Raw genomic sequence first — 22,236 nt, forward strand, 5'->3', positions numbered from 1 at the left:
GTGATTATTGACAACTCGTCTTGGGACCCTCAGCCTAAGTGACACACTAATTCATGTGGTTTATGTACCCTAGTGGAAATTTCAGTAGACTGTAGAATCAGTCATCTTGCCTCTGCTGGTGTCTACTGTAGGAGTAGTAACAAGTAGCTTAGCTCCCTTGTTCAAAACCTATTTTCCCAACTTGAACCAATGGAAAGCGATTGTAAATTTGGATTTCTGGTAAAAGGCCCAGTTTCTCTCACTTCTTCTTGTCTATGGCCTGAGGAAACGAGTCTGTTTCTCAATAGGCAATGTGTTGTGCTGTGAACGTAATGTCTAGTGCTACCAAGCAAAGGCTATTCATTTTCTGTACTTTGCGCATAGTTTAAGCCATGTCCTTATCTATCAGTGTCAGCAGGAGCTGTGTGGCTAATTCCCAGAGCAATAGCCATATGTTTTTGCAACAAAATTTGCAGTCACAGTGCTATCACAATATAAATGTTTCCCCACTTGGTCTGTGTAATGTCAGAGTTCATAAATAGCACCTCAACTCCATAACACCAAAACAATCAGTGTGAATCTTAACTAATAGCCATGATCACCATGATCTGTCCTGGGGGATCTCAAGACAAACCTGGAGAACTGATTTAGACTATGCCTACAATGAGCTTTCTCTTAGTCATGCACCAGTGGGAGTTCCTAACAGCGGTAACAGTGGCAGGGTGCTATTGTAAATCAGCTGCCAGCATTTTTACCACCATGTCATCTAGACCTGTTCTGAGAAGGTGCAGACACTATGGGGTTACTTACTTCAGGAGCCAGTCTCCATTGGCATTGTGAGCAACAGCTGGGCTGCACCAATGGTAGTCCACTAGTGGGTGTGATGGTGGCAGACTAGGTGACAGGTCTTGCCGAGGTCCACACATCTCAACTAAACTGTGACAAATACAGAGCTGGAACCAGTCTCGCTCACCTGTGGGTTAGTATTGTTAAAATAGGTATTAGAGTTATAAGAATGTGTTTAGACTTAAGTGAATGCTTGTGAGTTGCTCTCACTTATAACATCTGTATCCCATACTGTAAGGTCATATTTGAGTATTTGCATTGTAAGCCTCTGTAACCGTGTAAATCACCAGACAAGAGAGAGACATTAACTAGCTTGAAATGCCGGCCTACAATAAAAGGTGTTATGACCTGCCCCTCAGAGAAAGCCCTTTAACACCAGACAAACTATTGTGGATCATCAAAGCAGACAAAAGACTTTACTGATTTCTCTTTCCCCCATGAAGAGGAGAATGCAATGAATTCCCACCATCAGCTGAGCTGGCAACTCAGAGAACAGGGAAGGGAATAAAAATCCCTGACAAGGGACAGCAGAGAGATAGAAGCTGTATCTCTATGCTGCTTAGATTCTCAAGGGCAAGGTTTTCTAGGCATAAGCAAGAGATCCTCAAATACTCCGCTTGGGATAGCCCTAAAGGACATATAGAGCTTGCTTCTTATAGAAGCTATTACTTTTTGAAACTTAAGATTGGAACTCATTTACAAGAGTAAAGCAGGCAAACATATAAACCCACCAATAACTCTCTTATTCCCTTTTCCTAGTTAATAAATCTGTATATAGTTTATTATAAGGATTGGGTGCAAGTGTTGTCTTTGGTGTGAGCTCTAAGGTGCAATTGACTTGGTGTAAGTGACTGGTTCTTTGGGACTGGGAGTAACCTGAATACTGCTATGATGTTTGGTGTAAGGGATAATCTATCACAAAGGCAAGCTTGCCTAGGTGACAAGATAGATCAGTGTATGCAAGGGGACTATCTATGACTCCATGGTTAGGCTGTTATAATGCCTGAGGCATTTACACTTAACAAATGGTTGTTGAAATCGAAGTATAGAAATCATGGCCAATTTGGGTTTGGGGCCCTGCCTCTTAACAGCTTGCCCTTAGGTTGGTACTTATGCTTTTGAGCTACTGCAGGACATCTTGACAGTGCGAACAGTGTGGAAACCACGATAGGGCCCTTAAACACATATCTCTACCTTTTAAAGATCAGCAGTGTGGATATAGCAGTACGTACTAATTCATTAATACCAATACAGTGCGGATACAGCAGTATCATACTCCCATTTCTTTGAAACTCTTGGTAGGTGGATCTACTCTGAAAAGTGATTCTGTAAAAATGACTTCCTGAAGTTTCATGTTAATTGCCCTCCAGAATGCGGAATAAAAAGATGGCAGTGTGTTTCTCTTCCCCGCCCCACATCAGTCCTCCAAACTGCTAATGGAGGGTTGAGCTAAGTTATTTCTTTCTTGTGCATCATCGCTAGTTATAAATGTCCTGGCTCTCACTACACCTGTGTATCCTCACTGTCTTCCATTTTTGCATGGACACCTGTGCATCCCCATGGCTTCACCGAGTTTGCACAGGTGAAACTGACTGGAACTTAGTAAATAGTTCGGCTGGCGTTGCACAAGAGAGAGCGTGGCCAGCTCACTCCAATGTAAGTGTGTTGGCTCTGCAGGGCTAGTCAAAGTGAAAAGCAGTAAACATTGTATTCTTATCACTAACGAAGTGCATAGACCTCTGAATACAAAAAAAGGACCAAGCTGAGTAAGGAGGTGCCATGATTACATAACCACCTTTTAGAAGTGAACCATATTGTGTTGAGTTAAGATCAAAAGTGGAAAACACTATGTAAGAGCTGGGTATTAATGAATTAGTATTATTGATGACCTCACAGGAACAATCACCTGCTGCCTCCTCCCAAATAACAGTTGACAAAATCAAGCAGGACCATGTGTGCAAATGCATGAATGCGTACGTGCGCACACACACACATTGCCAACTGGCCACGTACATGGAACACCAACAAGAATGAAACTAGTTTCCCAAAGTAAAGATTTCTGTCCAGGGAGAGCAGGCCCATTCAGACCGCTGGTAGAGAGAATTGTTATAAATGAACAGGTGTTACATATTGCTGCAAAAAGCAGCTTTATGTTGGGAATAATATTCATCAGACTTTGACCACCTAGAAGTTCACAGTGCTACTAAGGTATGAGTGGTAAGGCTGGATGAAAATTTTCCATAAACACTATTTTTGATGAAAAATTGCTTGTTTTTTGACAAAGCGAAAATGTTCACAAAAGGTGTTTGCTTTCCATGGAAAATTTTGACACTTTGTCAAAAAACTGACCACCTGAAAACCAAAAGGTTTTCCTTTTTGGGTCAAAACCCCAAAAATTTTGATTTAGAAATATTGCCAGTGTGTCTCATAAGAGCTGGGACAGCCATGATGCACTGTGGCATCTCAGCAAGAGGGGAGACTCTGGTGCATCATGGGAGATGTGGTCTGCCCAGGTAGTCCAGCCCATAGAAGATAAGGAGGGCATGAGACACCTGAACTACAATGCCCATGAGGCACTATGGCAGCATTTCTAATTTGAAATATTCAGCATTGATCTGAAAGATTTTGGCTGAAAAATTTCAGGCTTTGATTTTTTTTGTCTAACAGTTGAAATTTTTCATGGAAAAAAACCCCCATTTTCTGACCAGCTCTAATGAATAACATTGTGCGCCATCTGAAAAGATTTAGTAATAGATTTCTCTATTTTGATACAGAAGGGCCTGTATAACATACTTTGTTACATGTGAAATAATAAACAGGAATCTGACTCATGTTTCAGGGGGCTGATATTCTTTTGTAACTCCTAGCCATTTTGTTTTTACCAAAACAAAACCTGGAAAGTTTCAGGGAAAAGATTTGTAACAAAAGCAACTCCCAACAGCATAAGAAAAATATCTTTGTTATTAAGAGTACATCATATAATCATTTTTATACGCATCTTAGTATTTCATATACTTATTATAAATAACATGAGCAGTGTAAAAAATGTATAACTGGAACAAAATTGTGAGTCCTGGCAAATTAAAAACAAATTCATGGACCCAATTCTCATCTGCCATGACATCAGTGGGGTTCTAATTTATAAACTATGAAATACAACCAGGAAGTGACTTGATTAGAGACTCTTTTACACTGTGATACAACAAGCTATTACTTGAACACTACTTCAACTTCTTTTTTCCCCCTGGTTTTCTGATTTACCATGACTACACTGAACATTTTCAGGCCGTACTTTTTGCTTTACTATTCCAGCTTTACACGAATGGCTAATCTCATATTGACTTTGTACACCGTTGGGAGAGTCAAGAATTTCTTCCAGCTTTGTTGATCTAATTTTGTTAAAAACTAATACCAACCCATTAACAATATGAATTCTGCCCATTACTACATATGTCTGAAAATGTTTCAATTAAATATTTATTTCCAATATTAATAAAATAATGAACTTTTCACCTTAGTATCCTTCTCTTTTAAACTTAGCACATTTTTAATTCATCAAAATAATATTTCTTTCTAATAAAATTATACATGGTATTTAGGAGATGAAACAAAAGTTGTCATGTGCATGAGACTAAGTAATGAAACTAGCCAGAAGGGTGACTGTTGCTGTATCCATATGTTGGGAACTTGGTTGGGTTTTTTTTGTTATTTTAAGAATTATAAAGGAGTAAGTAATTTACAATTTAAAAAGCCTCGTCTTGAATCAATTTATCTTATCTGGATTTTTAGTGCTTCAGGTAGGTCACAGAAAATACCTAATACCATACCTTTTTCTCTGAGGATTTGTGGGCATGTGTATGTATATAAGTCTCTCTCTCAGAACCCTAAACTGAACAATTTCTGCTACAACTCCTTTATTGTGAAAACTATCATATGGTTAACTGAAAATATAAGAAGAAAAGTCCCTCCCAAAGATCTCTGCTCTGTAAGCACACCTAGGGCTAGATCATCCCAGAAGAGGTCACGCTGCCAGAGGAACTCCTGCTGCAACGTGAAAATGGCAGACCTTGCTCAATAGCACCATCCCCCAAGTCCCTGGGACCCAACCAAGGCCCTCTGTGGGGTTGTGAATCTGTGGTGGGGCGGGGCAGGGGGAGAAGGAAGCCCAAGGATGAGACCAGAAGTATTGCTCAGTTAAATCTACTACCCCAGAGATCTACAGAGTGTTTGCTCAAGAAGTAACACCTTAGGCCACGTAACATTTTCCATGGTTACCCTCCTTTTAAGGATGCCACAAGGGGAGTGGCCAAAAAGGGAAGCCCATTCAGCATAGCTTCCCCAGAACTGGGCTGCCACAGATGAGGTGGACAGAAAGCTGGCTAGATTGTTGGGCTCAACGGGGAGTGATCAATGGCTCCATGTCTAGTTGGCAGCCGGTATCAAGCAGAGTTCCCTGGGGTCGGACCTGGGGCCAGTTTTATTCAACATCTTCATTAATGATCTGGATGATGGGATGAATTGCACCCTCAACAAATTTGCGGATGACACTATGCTATGGGGAGTGGTAGATATGCTGGAGGGTAGGGATAGGGTCCAGAGTGACCTAGCCAAATTGGAGGATTGGGCCAAAGGAAATCTGATGAGGTTCAACAAGGATAAGTGCAGAGTCCTGCACTTAGGACAGAAAACTCCCATGCACCGCTACAGGCTGTGGACCGACTGGCTAAAGGGCAGTTCTGCAGAGAAGGACCTGGGGATTACAGTGGATGAGAAGCTGGATATGAGTCAACAGTGTGCCCTTGTTGCCAAGAAGGCTAACAGCATATTGGGTTGCATTAGTAGGAGCATTGCCAACAGATCGACGGAAGTGATTATTTCCCTCTATTCGGCACTGGTGAGGTCACATCTGGAGTATTGCATCCAGTTTTGGGCCCCCCACTACAGAAGGGATGTGGACAAATTGGAGAGAGTCCAGCGGAGGGCAACAAAAATGATTAGGGGGCTCGGGCACATGACTTATGAGGAGAGGCTGACGGCACTGGGCTTATATAGTCTGCAGAAGAGAAGAGTGAGGGGGGATTCGATAACAACCTTCAACTACCTGAAGGGGGGTTCCAGAGAGGATGGAGCTGGGCCGTTCTCAGTGGTAGCAGATGACAGAACAAGAAGTAATGGTCTCAAGTTGCAGTGGGGGAGGTCTAGGTTGGAAATTATGAAAAACTATTTCACTACAAGGGTGGTGAAGCACTGGAATGGGTTACCTAGGGAGGTGGTGGAATCTCCATCCTTAGAGGTTTTTAAGGCCTGGCTTGACAAAGCCCTGGCTGGGATAATTTAGTTGGGGTTGGTCCTGCTTTGAGAAGGGGGTTGGACTAGATGACCTCCTGAGGTCTCTTCCAACCCTATCTTCTGGGCTGGAGAGGCATGAGTGGGAGAGGCATGGATGGCCTTGGCCCCTGGAAGAGCCCTATACACAGGTTGTGGGGACTCTTCCCCATGCCTGTTCCACTGGGGACAAGGGCCTGCAGAAAACCTTGTGCCCAACCAATTGGAGTGACATGATGGACATTCCACTAGGGGAACCTTACTAAGGCCCAGATTCAGGAAGGTACTTAAACATATGTCATAGATGTCAATGGGACTACTTGCACACTTAAAGTTAGGCATGTGTTTAAGCAACTTCCTGATTCAGGGTCAGAGTTCTCCTCCCATGGGTATTGCTGCACACCAGGGCAATCTGTCCCTTTGGGCGTCCAGAAGCTTTAATTTGTTGTTTTCCTAGAACTGAAAAAGCAAAGCCGAGAACTAAAACCAATGCCTTATTTTAGATCACATTTTCTGTGGGGGGAAAAAATCTTGATTGATTTCCAAAACATCCTGTTCAGTTGTTTGTGTTCCAAAAAACCCTGCAGGTTATTAATGCATGGAGAATATCAACCTGATCCAGCAGATTAAGTGCATGACATATTTGTATGTATGGGTATATATACAGTTTAAGATTGTGACTATAAATAGTTACCTCCATGAAATTAACTAAGGGTAGGTCTACACTACGGGGCTAAGTCAACCTAAGTTACACAACTCCAGCTACGTGAATATTGTCGTACTTTGGATCGACTTACTGTGGTGTTCACACCACACTGGGTCAATGGGAGAAACTCTCCCATTGACTTACCTTATGCTTCTCATTCCAGTGGAGTACAAGAGTCGACGGGAGAGCAACTGGTGGTTGATTTAGTGGGTTTTCACTAGACCCACTAAATCAACCCCTGGTGGATTGATTCACCACATGTCCATTCCCTGATAAGTGAACACAAGCCCTAAGTGGGCCATATTACAGCTCACCTAACACTAGTTTAGGTCTTCCATTATGCTGACTCAAAGATTATTCCACTTCTGGACACACCTTCCTTCCCACAACCCCAACCCCCACTGCTTGGTTCTCAAAATATTTCAATCTGCAGCTCACAAAACTCTTCAGAGCATTGAAGGTCCATGAGCTACTGTAATTAGCCTAACCTTTACTGATTATGTAGTCAGTTCTTTTTAATTTGGGATATATACAAAAGATCAAGAAAACAGGAATGAAGAAAAAACTTATTGCATATGATCTGCAGAAATATACCCATAGGAAGGAATTGAAAAGGTATCTGAGGATAATTTGCAAAGAAATTTCGCAAATTTCAAGATTTCCTGAGATTCCCTGCTCCTTTGCTGACACACTGCAGGGCTAATATTAAGAGTTTGAACTACATGGTTAATATAGTAGGGGTATGTCTATACTGCAATTAGACACCTGTGACTGGCCCGTTACAGCTGACTCGGGCTAACTGTGGTGTAGACGTTCAGGCTCGGGGTTCAGCCTGAGCTCTGGGACTCTCCCACCAAGCAGAATCCTAGAGCCCAGGCACCAGCCTGAGCCTGAATATCTACACTGCAATTAAAATGCCCCTTAGCCTGAGCCCTGCGAGCCTGAGTCAGCTGGCATGGACCAGCCAGGGCTTTTTAATTGCAGGGTAGCCAACATGGACAGTACTACTGGCATAGGAATTACAGTAATTGCCCTCTGGAAGGGAGACATGAAAGGAGACCCCCCTCTTCCCCCAAAAAAAGCCCCAACCAACCCACGCATCTTGGAAAGGTGCTGCTTATATCACTGTCCATACTTGCTCCAGGGAGAACATACAAGCCCTGGAGATGAAGTGGAACAATGAGGGGTTTTCTTTTGCATTTGTCACAGGGAAGCTGTCTTAACACTACAAGTATTGTAGGAAGAGGAACCATGCAAATAAAATGCTTGTGCTTAATACACTGGAAAAACTGTGTAGACTATAATGGTGGCAAAGTGCCTGCCAGGTTCAGGAATCTTCCCGGAGTGGTAATATACGTTATAAATGACTAGGGGTACGCTAACTTGTCAATCCAACTTTTCAGTATAGAAAGGTGTGAGGAATGAGTTCCCTGTTAATTCTTCAATCCCGCTTTCAAACAACGATTTTCTCTCTGGCCCCAGGGCAGTGACGTGACTTTCTCCAGAGTTCACCCATGCCATCCCAAGCACCAGCGATAGTGTTTGATCATATGTACTCCTTTATTCACTGCTCTTCATTATATACTGAGTCAAAGATTCTTGTGACATATTACACTTAGAAGAACGTCAGTTACCTTCAACTCAGACAGCAGATGCTAGTGCTAGTCGGTAGAAACAACTTGGATGAAAATTCTTTTGCAAACATTCGGCCTCATTCTGATCTCATATACATCAGTGTATCACTGTTGAATTCAATGGGATGACTTTCACGGGTGTAAGTGAGATCAGAATCAGTTAGTGTACCCCAAGTCATCCACAATGTATATTGCCACTCCTTTCAGATAACTGAACCTGACAGTCATTTTGCCACCACCAAGGGTTGGTTGATTTTATCTGTGTGAATCAGCAAACTTGTCTCATTCACACCAGTTCTTCCTCTTAGTAAATTTCCTGCTCCCTTACCCACCCCCACATCACGTATAGACCATATTCTCTCATTGCACAGCCAGAAATCTATTGCTGACTAGATCTGACTGCCTACACTGGATGAGCAGTGGGGTATTTTTAAGGGACAAGCAGAAGTAGTTTTAGGACACACGCATCCCCCAGCTTTACCTTAGCCCTCATTGTATGACACTTCGGACTGACACTTAGCCAACTGATTTCTATTACAATAATGTCTACATACACGAAGCACAAAAACTGACAAAGGCTGGAATGTATGTAACCACCACTAGTAGATGTCTCTGTAAATAGAGAAAGCTACAGTACATGGGGACAAGAAAAGAGAAAACTGGAAAATTATCTATATATTTTACATCATCAGTGCATTTTTATATTATACAACTCTGAACATCTCTCTTTGCTATATATAACCAAACCTAGCTAATGATGGGCTGTTTTGTGCATCCTAGAGTCTTTGGGTGCAATCCTTTGCTTGTAGTCCTCTCCAGAGCCAAAGTCTACTGTGTCATGATAGTTTGTAAATTCCTGAGGTAATGGAAACTCCTCTGCTGATGAGTGAGTCCTGTGTCCAAACACTCGCTCCTGCAGCTCAGCAATGTCATTTCTGATGTCTGCCATCATCAGCAACAGAAAATCGAATGAGCCTGGTGGGCCCTGCAAACATGACGTGTGATCATTAATAATACCTGTTACTTAGTGCTTTGATATTTTCCAAGCACTGCCCAAATATTAACGTACTTATGCTCGGTGGAGTACTTTAACAAAACATTGCTTGGTGTTGGCTGCCTGAAATAAAACATCTCCCCTTCAATCAACCTGGAATAACTCAGAAAAGCAGCTTCAAATGGTAAATGTGTTTAGCAGACAGGGCTCCATCCTGCAAGATGCTGAACACTTCTGAGAGTAGCCAAATGCCTCCGAGCCCCTCTGGCATCAGCCCTCATCATTTCAGGAAAGTCCTCTGCACTGAGCAGGCACAGAGCATAGTTCAGAGGAGATTCTTTTCCTCATGCTCCTTCTATTTTAAAAAATAAATGACTTACTTTTTATGAATGGAAGATTTATAATAAAACACAATCAATAGGAGAAACTGAATTTTAAAATGAATCAGTTTCTCTACTGTGACCCAAATGCTGTTTATCAATTATTAAATACATTTCCATTTGTAAAAATGTTTTTCCATCTGGTTTTATCTCATTTGACAAAACCATAATGGTTTTTAAGTTCTCTTCACACGGATAAGTACACTGTGGCATCCTCAGATTGTGGACGCGCTGGTGGACCATCCATTTAAGAATCTGCCCTGTAGAAACAAGAGTCTGAAAGGATTTAACAGGCTGCAAATATTCATCTTTGTTCAGTGCTATGTCCCACTCAAATCCCAGGTAAGTCCTATTTTGAGGAAGTAAGTGGTGACTAAGGGACAGATTTTTAAAAGGTATTTAGGTAGCTAAAAATGCAGATAGGTGCCTAGTGAGATTTTCAAACTCACGCCAGTGCCTAACTCCATTGGGAGTGCTTGGTCTGCTGCAGAGGACTGAATTTCACCCTGACTGAATAAGTATATGAGAACAAATACTCTGCATTGCATCTCTCTCCCTTCTTCTTTTAATCTTTATTTGTTAATTGCACCAAACCCCAATTAATCCCTTCTTATTGGATGGTGTTCCTTTTAAGCAAAATGTTTGCTAATCCTGTTCCAATCAGGCACCTGTTACTGCCGTTTACTATTATTAAGCTAACTAGTTCTGTGGGAGATGTCCCAGGATAGTGCCTTCTAACAATGTACAGTACACCATAATGGCATTGTGATGCAATGTATCCACTGAAGAGAGAACAGGGTACATAGACAAGTGTTACGCTTGATGAAATCTTTAGGTACAAAATCCTGATACAGTAACAGAGACACAGAGGGATTGCTTTCACTATAGGTATCCGACTGTGACGTTGTTACTAGATCATGTCCTTTCTCTACTGTGGGAATCCTAGGTGGCTGGCAGTGATACTTACAGGTGGCCCTTTTGGTCCTGGCGCTCCTCTCTCCCCCTGTAATAAATACCATTTTAATTAGCTGTGATTAAAGCAAGCAGAAAATGACATAGCTTTGCCTCAACTGAGGCACTCATTCATCCCTGTGGATCAAGAATCCCTTGGTAACTGTAGGCTTCATCCATTAAGGTGACGTAAAATAAGAGGAACAGGTAGGACAGCTTCCATCTAGCCTACACACTGAGGATTGAATCAGGGACCTCCAGAACTTCAAGCAAAAGCTCCTAGAAGCTTGGCCTAAAGAGCCAATCCTCCCTAGTTCAGTCTGCAATAGACTCATATCCCAGGCACACTGCGGACCTGCCACATGCTCTGACCAGTGGGTTACACAGGTGCTACAGGCTAGTAGGCCAGCTAGAACATTTGCCCAGCATATGCCATGAGGGAACTAGCAGCTGGCTGTGAGAGCTAGGGGTTGCATGGAAACCTCAGACATATTTCTTTGTCAGAGACTGGTCTTCAAGGCTGTCTCAAGTGTCACTTCTATGTACAACTCTGAAGCACGTTTAAATGTCCATTACTCCTGGCCGGCAGTTGGAGTAATTGAAATTCCTACAAGTGGCTGCTATGCACCCACTTTGAAGTCACTGGATTTAAGAACCGATACCCTGGCTACATGCTCACCCACTTTCCCCCAATTCAACGGGGCTTGTTTACTGTAGGTGTAGAGGGTTTCACATATTCCTCCTCACTAGGCAGAAGCACAAGCACAGAGCAATTACTCACATTATTGCTTGCGTCTCCATGCTTTCCACAACCACACTCAGCAACCTGTAAACTTACACCCCTATTAAATACCCCTGAAGACAAAATTGCAAATCTTGGCTGCCACAAGGAACTACAGGAGCAATCAATTTCTGAAAGGATTGTAGAAAACAAGGTTTACAAAATGGCACCAGTAGCTTTCCAATAGCCTGAAGTTATTTTAAAAATAATATATAGTAATTGTCAGTCAAAATTGGTGCTGGTTCTTAAGGATTTTTATGATTTATAGAGTTCATCATGAAAAACTACAATCAAGGAAAGAGTACTGACCACAGAGGAAATCACATTTCACTAGAGGAGAAAGACTTTACTCACTTATTATAGCACCGTAATCATTATTTGATTGAAGAGCTGATGTTTTGGGTCACCAGCCACATGTAAAACTAAGTGTTTGCGACCATTTGTTATACATGTAAGATAAAAGTTTTCCAAATACAATTTGGTTTTTTTCTGCAGGTATTCAGATTAACAAGAAATGACAGATTTGCACAATCTCTTAAAATAGAAAATCAAGACAAAAAAAAAACAACCAAAAAAGAAACCCCAGGAAAAAAAGAGATCAGAAGGACATAGGCCCTGCTACTCAAAGGTATTAGGTAACTAATTCCCATGGAAATTAATGAAAGTTAGGCCCCTAAATACCTTTGTGTACCTGGGCCATAGTCACCAAGAGAAAAGAGTGAGGAATTTGAAGACTTGGATCAGTCAGACGGAAGCGGCAGAAATTGCATCAGGGCGAAGACGGAGATCAGAAATCAGTATGAAGAACTCAATGCATTTCATGCATGCAACAACAGAAGTGAGAGAGACATGAGCACTTGCAACAGGGATTTTAGGAAGAGAAGTTTCATATCATAGAAGTAATTAGAGCATCTAAAGATAAATTGGTTGATTACTTCCAAAATGACTGTGATTATCTTTTCTAAAATACATTTTTATTTATGGCCCAGAGACAGATATCTCCACACACAATATGTATACATTTAATAAGATGGCCATCCCATTATAAAAAACAATTACGTGTAGGAGCACTTATGTTCCAGCTGTTAAAAATAAAATTACCCACACAAATACTTTTTTTAAGCTCCATCTTTCCTTGAACACACAATTTGTAAGCATGTTGCTAGAAAGTTTATGTAAAAAGTCAATAGGTCTTTGGCTGCTAAGTGTCTAAGTCACATTTGAAAATGGGACTTAGGCTTCAAGTCACTTAAGTGCTTTTGAAAATGTTACCTTCAGCAACGTAATTATCCTATAAAAAATCCTCCAGCAACCAGTGGGGGTTTTCATTGCAAAACAATTGCAGGAAAATACCCTTCATGGATAAAACAAAGCAGTGGTTTTACCTTGTGAATCAGGTTTCATTTTGACCCGATACCCGATGAAGGACTTGATTCTAATATTCTGCTATGGTCATACAATCATAGAAAAGTAGGGCTGGAAGCGACCTCAAGAGTTCATCTAGTTCATCCCCTTGCACTGAGGCAGGATCAAGTATACCTAGACCATCCCTGACAGGTGTTTGTCCAACCTGTTCTTAAAAACCTCCAATGACAGGGATTACACAACCTCCCTTGGTCGCTTATTCCTGAGCTTAACTATTCTTAGTTAGAAAGTTTTTCCTAATATCTAACCTAAATCTCCTTTGCTGAAAATTAAGCCCATTACTTCTTGTCCTGCTCTCAGTGAACATAGAGGACAATTGATCACTGTCCTCTTTAAAGAAGGATATAGAGAAGGAAAGGGCAGATGCTCAGCATAGAAGACGGGATAAGCATTTTCAAGAGCCAGGGAACATAAATGAAAGCACAAAACAGAAAGTAGGATGAGGACACAAAGGGATTTGTAGGTGGGGAAGATTCAGCAGTGCATAGGGAGTAAGAGAGAGACTCTGAGGATATGGGTGCAAATGCGTGGATGGTCTTGAAAGTGAGGGTAAGGAGCATGTACTTGATGTGGAAACAGAGAAAGACGTGGAAGGTCTTTGAAGCGGGGGGTGGAACATGATCAAATCAGTGGGAGAGGAAAATGATCTTAGTATTTGGAATAAACTGATCTGCAATAGCAATCAGTGAGATTGATGATAGCGATTGGGGGATGTATGCATACGGGAAAAGATTAATCCTTCTGGCCTCACCTTGGTACCATCTCTCCCTGGTGCCCCCGGCGGACCCTGCAAGACAAAGGAATGGTTTTCACGAGAATGGAAAGGCTTGTGTGTGCATGTGGATGGTGGGGGGACACACTGCATGTTCTTGACAGGAAAGTAAAATACTGACCACTGGGCCCCGTCTGCCCTGCTTAATATGTGATATATCAGGCGATGGTCCAATGGGTCCCATTGATCCTCTAGGACCTGGTTGGCCTGGAGGTCCAGGTGAGCCAGGAAATCCTGGACTTCCTTTTGGTCCCGGGGCCCCTATAAATTAAAAGTGATCCAGTGAAGGTTAATACCCAGTTAGAGACTTTCCATTAGTGTATCAATGTAAGCAGCAAAGTATACAATTTCCCTAATGGATTCCCTTTTCCTTTCTCTCTTTTCTTTAGGATAGTACTTCACTGATGAGCTGCAGTAATTCCACAAAACCAAAGCACAGCAATAAGGCAGTCAGGAACAATTCCATTATTCAAAGCAACAGCACCTTTCTTCACTTTCATCCCAGGATCACAAAGTGCTTCACAAACATTAATTAAGGAAACCTCATGAACAGAACTAGACTACAACTGCTATCAGACAGGTGGTCAGGGATATGAAGAGTGGGAAATGAAGAGAAAAGCAGAAATGTCTCAATACTAACACAACACAGAGCAAATGGGCAAGTTAAACTAAAGAAAAATCTTTTGTAAAAAAGGAAGCATCAGCAAACTTGCAGCAATGGTGGATTTAAGGCTCTGGAGAGGCACAGAAACAATCAAGACTTTCTAGTTTAGCCCACTTTTATTGGTGATGTGCTGCATCTTTCTTCTACCTGATACATGAGCAGAAACGTGTACTGTTCTTCTATTCCACTTCTTATACTCATCAGCTACAAGGTGACTGTTGACTCAGTACAAAATATACTTTTAAGAGGCGAAGCAAGACAAATGGTTTATATATAGGTCAATAGAAACATTGCCTTTCTTTGCCTCTCAGAAGTAGACATCATGTTGGAAACAAACAATGTTCTCATAATAAGCAACAGTAATGTGATATCTGGCTGAACTGCTTTATAACCAGCAGATGATGCATTCCTCTTCACAGTGCATGAACATGAAGGGCACAAGAAATGAAAGTCAAACACTGAGGTGGAAAACAGAACTAAAAATGTTTATGACTAGGGTTTGCAAAGGAACCAGACACCCAATTCCCACTGACTTAGCGTGTCATTCCATTTGAAAATCCCAGCCTACTTGTTCACTAATCACATAGGAAATAGATTAGCATAGGTAGTTTTCAACTAGAAAAAGATAATTCTACAGTACCTTGGACAGCGCAGGTCATTGAGAAACTAGATGGAAGAAGTGTAGAGACTACAGTCAAGCCTTGTTCAGAATGATTTCAAGAAGATAATAAACAGTACATTGCAGTCAGAGTCTTAGCCAGAAGAAGGGTCTAAAACAATATTGTCTTTGCACTGATGACATACCATAGACTGAAGACACTCTCCTCCAAGAAAATAAAGCAAAGATTTCTTCTACTCAGAGACTAACTTTCGAGACTAATAAATTTATTTGAGCATAAGCTTTCGTCTCTAAGGTGTCACAAGTACTCCTTTTCTTTTTGCGGCTACAGACTAACATGGCTGCTACTCTGAAACCTGTCAGAGACTAAAGGAGACTGTAATGATAGGAATCAATTAAGTAGATAAGAAATCAAGCCAACTAAGGAATACAGCTAGAACTCTGCAAAACTTCCTAATGAAACCCAGAACCAGGTAAAACTCTCTTGGGTTTGTTACTAATCCAAAATTAGACCTAAGTTAACTGAAGTTAGTGAACCTTTTAGCATATTTGACCTTAGCTTCAAGGTAGCAAGGCTGAATTATAATCTTATAAACTCTGTGATTTCTCATGGTTTCAACCCCATGAGACAAAATGCAAAGTGTGTCAGTGGAGTTTTGTTTTTGTTTTTCAATGCATTTGAATCCAGAAATCAGCACTAAAGCAATGAATGAATTCATGCAGAAATATCATGGGAAAAAGGTTTGTTTGAACCCTTGCAAATTAAAAGCACATTTCCTATTGCGTTAATGAGAATGGGCTAAAGTAACAGGCATTTCTGAAATGAGGTGAGGACAGTTTCAGGCTGAGTTACAAAAATAAAAAATGGTGACTGAAATATATGAGATACCCCAGGAAGAGATGGAAAAAAAAATCTATAGGACGTGTATGTGAGGAAATGTTTGATGAAGAGAAAATGGGAAAGATATCGAAGGCACTGTCAGATTGTGATGTGGTGGACTGGCAGATAAAATTAATTTTAAAAGAAAAATGTTGCACACTTAGAATCATATTAAATGAAACGCTTTTTGTTCATATCACTATTTTATATTTGATTTCTCCTGGCTTGCATCTTACCTGGAGGGCCTTGGTGTCCTGGTTGCCCAGGGGGGCCTGGTATATAGGCATTAGATGCAAGCACCTTTTCACCAGTGATTTGTTTGCTAAGGTCCGCAGCGTTGTTTGGTAGCAAAGCAACCTGAGGGGGAAAAAAGAGAAAGGGTTGTAGATCCACTCTAGTTCCCCAGTTTCAATGACAAGCCTTGTTAAATTTCTCTGGAAACAAAGTGAGTGAAACTTTAAAGGTCTTGATGCAGATGAGGTATTTACTACTAATATTCTCACTATTATTTATATTATGGCAGTTCCCAAAGGCCCTGTCAGGTTTGGGGTTCCCTTGTCCTCGTTGCTGTACAGGCACAAACCAAGACATATTTCTCTGCTTCAAGGTGCTTACAATACAATGCCCCAATCCTGCAATACTAGACTGCATAAGGGCAGACTGTTGTACTAGGGTGCAGCCCCCCTGATGACTATGGGGCTCTGGATGGGCACAACTGCCTGCTCACGTCTTGTTCATTGGAGGATCAGGGCATATTTTAAGACAACAGCCAACAAGTGAGTGCAGCAAACGATACAGAAGAGCAGAAGGAAGGGGGCACAAGTGGAAGAAAGAGGACTACAGCAATAAGATCTCATGGCTACACAGCCTGGCAATGTGCGTCACTTGATGGCCCCAAATCACTGAAACTTAAAAAAAGTTAATAATTCAAAATATTCCCTATCAAACCATAACCCTGTTGTTGTGACCCCTTTATGTTTGCACGGCACACCCTAGCCCCAAAGAAGTGATCCATTGGCGCATGGTTGATTATTTCTGTATTAATAATTAATTAATTAATTAATGAGTTTGTTTCCCCCCTCTGCATAGACTCCCCCCATCTGCCCCTTTACTCAGCACCATTAGTTCATTTAAATATACCTGAACTGCCCCCGCAGCTCCTTCAGATGGTTTGCCTCGCCCTATACAACCCCCACCCCCTACCCCCTCCTGTCCCACATGGGACTGTGAGGTCACTATGGCCCCTTGTTTCCCCACGCTCTGCTGCTGTCTGGGGATGGTGGCAGATAGCTGCAGCTGCCAGGGTGCAGAAAGTCCACTGATCAGTTCAGCGTGTTCTCTGATATCATGGCAGTCTGGGGCTATGGAGATGCCAGTGGGACCTGCCCATCATCTAACTCCCCTTCCCTTTCCTATACCTGTCACAACCCAGGGTGCATCTCCACTGCAGCTGGCAACACGCTTCCCAGCGCCAGTAGACAGACACACGCTAGTTCTGCTTGAGCTAGTGTACTAAAAATAGCAGTGAAGCTGGGGGTAGCGCAGGAAGGACAGCTTGGAGTACAAGCCCACCCAGGCCCCCTGGGTACGTACTCAGCCAGCTAGTCTAAGCCTCCACCCATGCTATCCCCTGGCTATACTGCTACTTTCAGCACATTCACTTGAACACAGCTAGCATGTGTTTTTCTACCCGCATTGGGAAGTGTCCTCCCAGACACACCACAAAAGTCAGTCTCCTAGTCCCACAAAACAGCTCATAGAGCTCAGAATGGCAGATCACATCAGGGCTCCAGAGACTGTACAAGGGTTGTCACATAGTGCTGCTGGAAGAGGGCAGGAGGCTGCTGGAACTGTGTTCCCCTAGGGGCTGGTTCATTGAGTGGCCAGGGCACAGGTAGCCCCCTCCACTGCTGCTGTTGAGTTTCTCCTTCCTGGAGGTTGCTGGGGCCCTCTGAAAAGACCACTTCCCTCCCCCGCTGTGAAATTCTGTGGAGGAGTCCAGATGATGTGGGGCTGTTGGGAGGGACAGGGAACTGCTGGGACCATGTGCCCCACTACCTTTCTTCGGGGCTGGGGGGACTGGGGAAAGAGGAACTGAGTTTGGGGAGGAAGGCAACTCAGTTAGGCCTCTCTTCCTGCTCTGTGGATGGTTTTGCAGAGGTAGGACTCTCCTCTACCTTCCACTTACAAGCGTGGGAGATCCCAGAAGTGGGAAAGAGGGGATCCTAGGTGATTATCCGGGTCCAAATGATCATATATCCAGTATGGAGAGACCAATGGTATTTACTCTGAAAGGCTGATGAACAATGCAAATGGGGAGAAAGTAGAGAAGTAACAACAAAATTCTTTAAACTGGATGAAGTCTCATTAACTCGCCAGTCTCATGAGGAAACATCTCTTCTTCTTCCTTGCCTGCACTATATCTCTTCCTTTCCCTCTCCCTCTGTTGTTCTTTAACCCTGTAACTGTAGGATTTAACTCAGAAAAGAGTTCTGGATACACTCTGTATGAAAGTAGCTGAACAAAACAAAGTTGCACTGTACGAAGAGATGCACATTGTGTATCTGAAGTGCTCTAATGCATTAAACACCAGGCACCCTTGTCTAGATAATTAAAAACATTTCACTGTTAAATTTTAAAATATTCTGAAAACCTTCTGTCCCCCAAAAATCGGTCCAGGGGAGACAACAATCGTCGAATCGTGGAAGTCAATGAATGGCTACGCAGGTGGTGTTGGAGAGAAGGCTTTGGATTCTTCGACCATGGGATGGTGTTCCAAGAAGGAGCAGTGCGAGGCAGAGACGGGCTCCACTTAACGAAGAGAGGGAAGAGCATCTTCACGAGCAGGATGGCTAACCTAGTGAGGAGGGCTTTAAACTAGGTTCACCGGGGGAAGGAGACCAAAGCCCTGAGGTAAGTGGGAAGTGGGATACCAGGAGGAAGCACGAGCAGGAGCATGTGAGAGGGGAGGGCTCCTGCCTCGTACTGAGAACAAGGGGCAATCAGCGGGTTATCTCAAGTGCCTATATACAAATGCACAAAGCCTGGGAAACAAGCAGGGAGAACTGGAGGTCCTGGCAAAGTCAGGGAATTATGATGTGATTGGAATAACGGAGACTTGGTGGGATAACTCGCATGACTGGAGTACTGTCATGGATGGGTATAAACTGTTCAGGAAGGACAGGGAGGCCAGAAAAGGTGGGGGAGTTGCACTGTATGTAAGGGAGCAGTATGACTGCTCAGAGCTCAAGTATGAAACTGCAGAAAAACCTGAGAGTCTCTGGATTAAGTTTAGAAGCCTGAGCAACAAGGGTGATGTCGTGGTGGGAGCCTGCTATAGACCACCGGACCAAGGGGATGAGGTGAACGAGGCTTTCTTCCGGCAAGTCTCAGAAGCTACTAGATCGCACGCCCTGGTTCTCATGGGCGACTTCAATCATCCTGATATCTGCTGGGAGAGCAATACAGCGGTGCACAGACAATCCAGGAAGTTTTTGGAAACTGTAGGGGACAATTTCCTGGTGCAAGTGCTGGAGGAACCAACTAGGGGTGGAGCTCTTCTTGACCTGCTGCTCACAAACCGAGAAGAATTAGTAGGGGAAGCAAAAGTGGATGGGAACCTGGGAGGCAGTGACCACGAGATGGTCGAGTTCAGGATCCTGACACAAGGAAGAGAGGAAAGCAGCAGAATGCGGACCCTGGACTTCAGAAAAGCAGACTTTGACTCCCTCAGGGAACTGATGGGCAAGATCCCCTGGGAGAATGAGGGGGAAAGGAGTCCAGGAGAGCTGGCTGTATTTTAAAGAATCCTTTTTGAGGTTACAGGGACAAACCATCCCGATGTGTAGAAAGAATAGTAAATATGGCAGGCGACCAGCTTGGCTTAACAGTGAAATCCTTGCTGATCTTAAACACAAAAAAGAGGCTTACAAGAAGTGGAAGACTGGACAAATGACCAGGGATGAGTATATAAATATTGCTCAGGCATGTAGGAATGGAATCAGGAAGGCTAAATCACACCTGGAGTTGCAGCTAGCGAGGGATGTTAAGAGTAACAAAAAGGGTTTCTTCAGGTATGTTGGCAATAAGAAGAAAGCCAAGGAAAGTGTGGACCCCTTACTAAATGAGGGAGGCAATCTAGTGACAGAGGATGTGGAAAAAGCTAACGTACTCAATGCTTTTTTTGCCTCTGTCTTCATGAGGTCAGCTCCCAGACTACTGCACTGGGCAGCACAGCATGGGGAGAAGGTGACCAGCCCTCTGTGGAGAAAGAAGTGGTTCGGGACTATTTAGAAAAACTGGACGTGCACAAGTCCATGGGGCCGGATGCGTTTTATCCAAGAGTGCTAAAGGAATTGGCGGATGTGATTGCAGAGCCATTGGCCATTATCTTTGAAAACTCATGGCAATCAGGGGAAGTCCCGGAAGATTGGAAAAAGGCTAATGTAGTGCCAGTCTTTAAAAAAGGGAAGAAGGATGATCCTGGGAACTACAGGCAGGTTAGCCTCACCTCAGTCCCCAGAAAAATCATGGAGCAGGTCCTCAAGGAATCAATTCTGAAGCACTTAGACGAGAGGAAAGTGATCAGGAACAGTCAGCATGGATTCACCAAGGGAAAGTCATGCCTGCCTAATCTAATTGCCTTCTATGATGAGATAACTGGTTCTGTGGATGAGGGGAAAGCAGTGGACGTGTTATTCTTCAACTTTAGCAAAGCTTTTGACACTGTCTCCCACAGTATTCTTGTCAGCAAATTAAAGAAGTATGGGCTGGATGGATGGGTAGAAAGGTGGGTAGAAAGTTGGCTAGATTGTTGGGCTCAACGGGTAGTGATCAATGGCTCCATGTCTAGCTGGCAGCCGGTATCTAGCGGAGTGCCCCAAGGTTCTGTCCTGGGGCTGGTTTTGTTCAATATCTTCATTAATGATCTGGAGGATGGTGTGGATTGCACCCTCAGCAAGTTTGCGGATGACACTAAACTGGGAGGAGTGGTAGATACGCTGGAGGGTAGGGATAGGGTACAGAGGGACCTAGACAAATTGGAGGATTGGGCCAAAAGAAATCTGATGAGGTTCAACAAGAACAAGTGCAGAGTCCTGCACTTAGGACGGAAGAATCCAATGCACCGCTACAGACTAGGGACCGAATGGCTAGGCAGCAGTTCTGCAGAGAAGGACCTAGGGTTTACAGTGGACGAGAAGCTGGATATGAGTCAACAGTGTGCCCTTGTTGCCAAGAAGGCCAATGGCATTTTGGGATGTATAAGTAGGGGCATTGCCAGCAGATCGAGGGACGTGATCGTTCCCCTCTATTCGACATTGGTGAGGCCTCATCTGGAGTACTGTGTCCAGTTTTGAGCCCCACACTACAAGAAGGATGTGGAGAAATTGGAGAGAGTCCAGCAAAGGGCAACAAAAATGATTAGGGGTTGGAACACATGAGTTATGAGCAGAGGCTCAGGGAACTGGGATTGTTTAGTCTACGGAAGAGAAGTATGAGGGGGGATTTGATAGCTGCTTTTAACTACTTGAAAGGTGGATCCAAAGAGGATGGATCTAGACTATTCTCTGTGATAGCAGATGACAGGACAAGGAGTAATGGTCTCAAGTTGCAGTGGGGGAGCTTTAGTTTGGATATTAGGAAAAACTTTTTCACTAGGAGGGTGGTGAAACACTGGAATGCGTTACCTAGGGAGGTGGTGGAATCCCCTTCCTTGGAAGTTTTTAAGGTCAGGCTTGACAAAGCCCTGGCTGGGATGATTTAGTTGGGATTGGTCCTGCTCTGGGCAGGGGGTTGGACTAGATGGCCTCCAGAGGTCCCTTCCAATTCTGTTATTCTATGATTCTATGATCCCTACTGATCTGCAGCCAAGAAAGTTACTAGCTGGGAGTGACCACAGGTGGAGTTGGGAATTTTGCTCTGCCGAACAGAATTTAAGGAATGTTTTAAAGATACTTGGGGCAAATTCATTCCTGGTGTAACTCCGCTGACCTCCTGGATGAATTTGGCTGACTGGCTATTTCAGTGTTCGATTCCTTCACATTTGCATTAGAGAGCTGTATTCTAAAGCACAATGATTCTTATTATCTGGCATTAATTTGTCCAGTCACTTGGAATTCATTGAATTGGATGGTCTCAAGACTCCTCTAGTTATTGCTATTCATTGTTGACATACACTCACCTGCCAACGGTTTAAATGTAAGGCTTTTAATATAAGGAGATGGTAACACTATGTGCCTGTAATATGCAGCATCTTTCATGCAAGGCTCTCCATCAAGGG

At 43.1% G+C, this 22,236-nt stretch overlaps 1 protein-coding gene across 1 annotated transcript in view; it reads right to left on the reverse strand.

The window, feature by feature from the left end:
- Positions 1-9,241: 9,241 nt before the first annotated feature.
- The window catches only part of CCBE1 (collagen and calcium binding EGF domains 1), a 184,845-nt gene continuing 171,850 nt past the window's right edge, over positions 9,242-22,236 (reverse strand). The window contains exons 7-11 of the mRNA XM_077816232.1: positions 16,193-16,313; positions 13,915-14,054; positions 13,773-13,808; positions 10,832-10,867; positions 9,242-9,475 (exon numbers count right to left, since the gene is read on the reverse strand). Of these exons, the coding sequence (XP_077672358.1) occupies positions 9,242-9,475; positions 10,832-10,867; positions 13,773-13,808; positions 13,915-14,054; positions 16,193-16,313 (567 nt within the window). The remainder of the gene's footprint in view (positions 9,476-10,831; positions 10,868-13,772; positions 13,809-13,914; positions 14,055-16,192; positions 16,314-22,236) is intronic.

The sequence above is a fragment of the Eretmochelys imbricata genome, chromosome 5 (assembly GCF_965152235.1).
Source record: "Eretmochelys imbricata isolate rEreImb1 chromosome 5, rEreImb1.hap1, whole genome shotgun sequence".
Lineage (NCBI taxonomy): Eukaryota > Metazoa > Chordata > Testudines > Cheloniidae > Eretmochelys > Eretmochelys imbricata.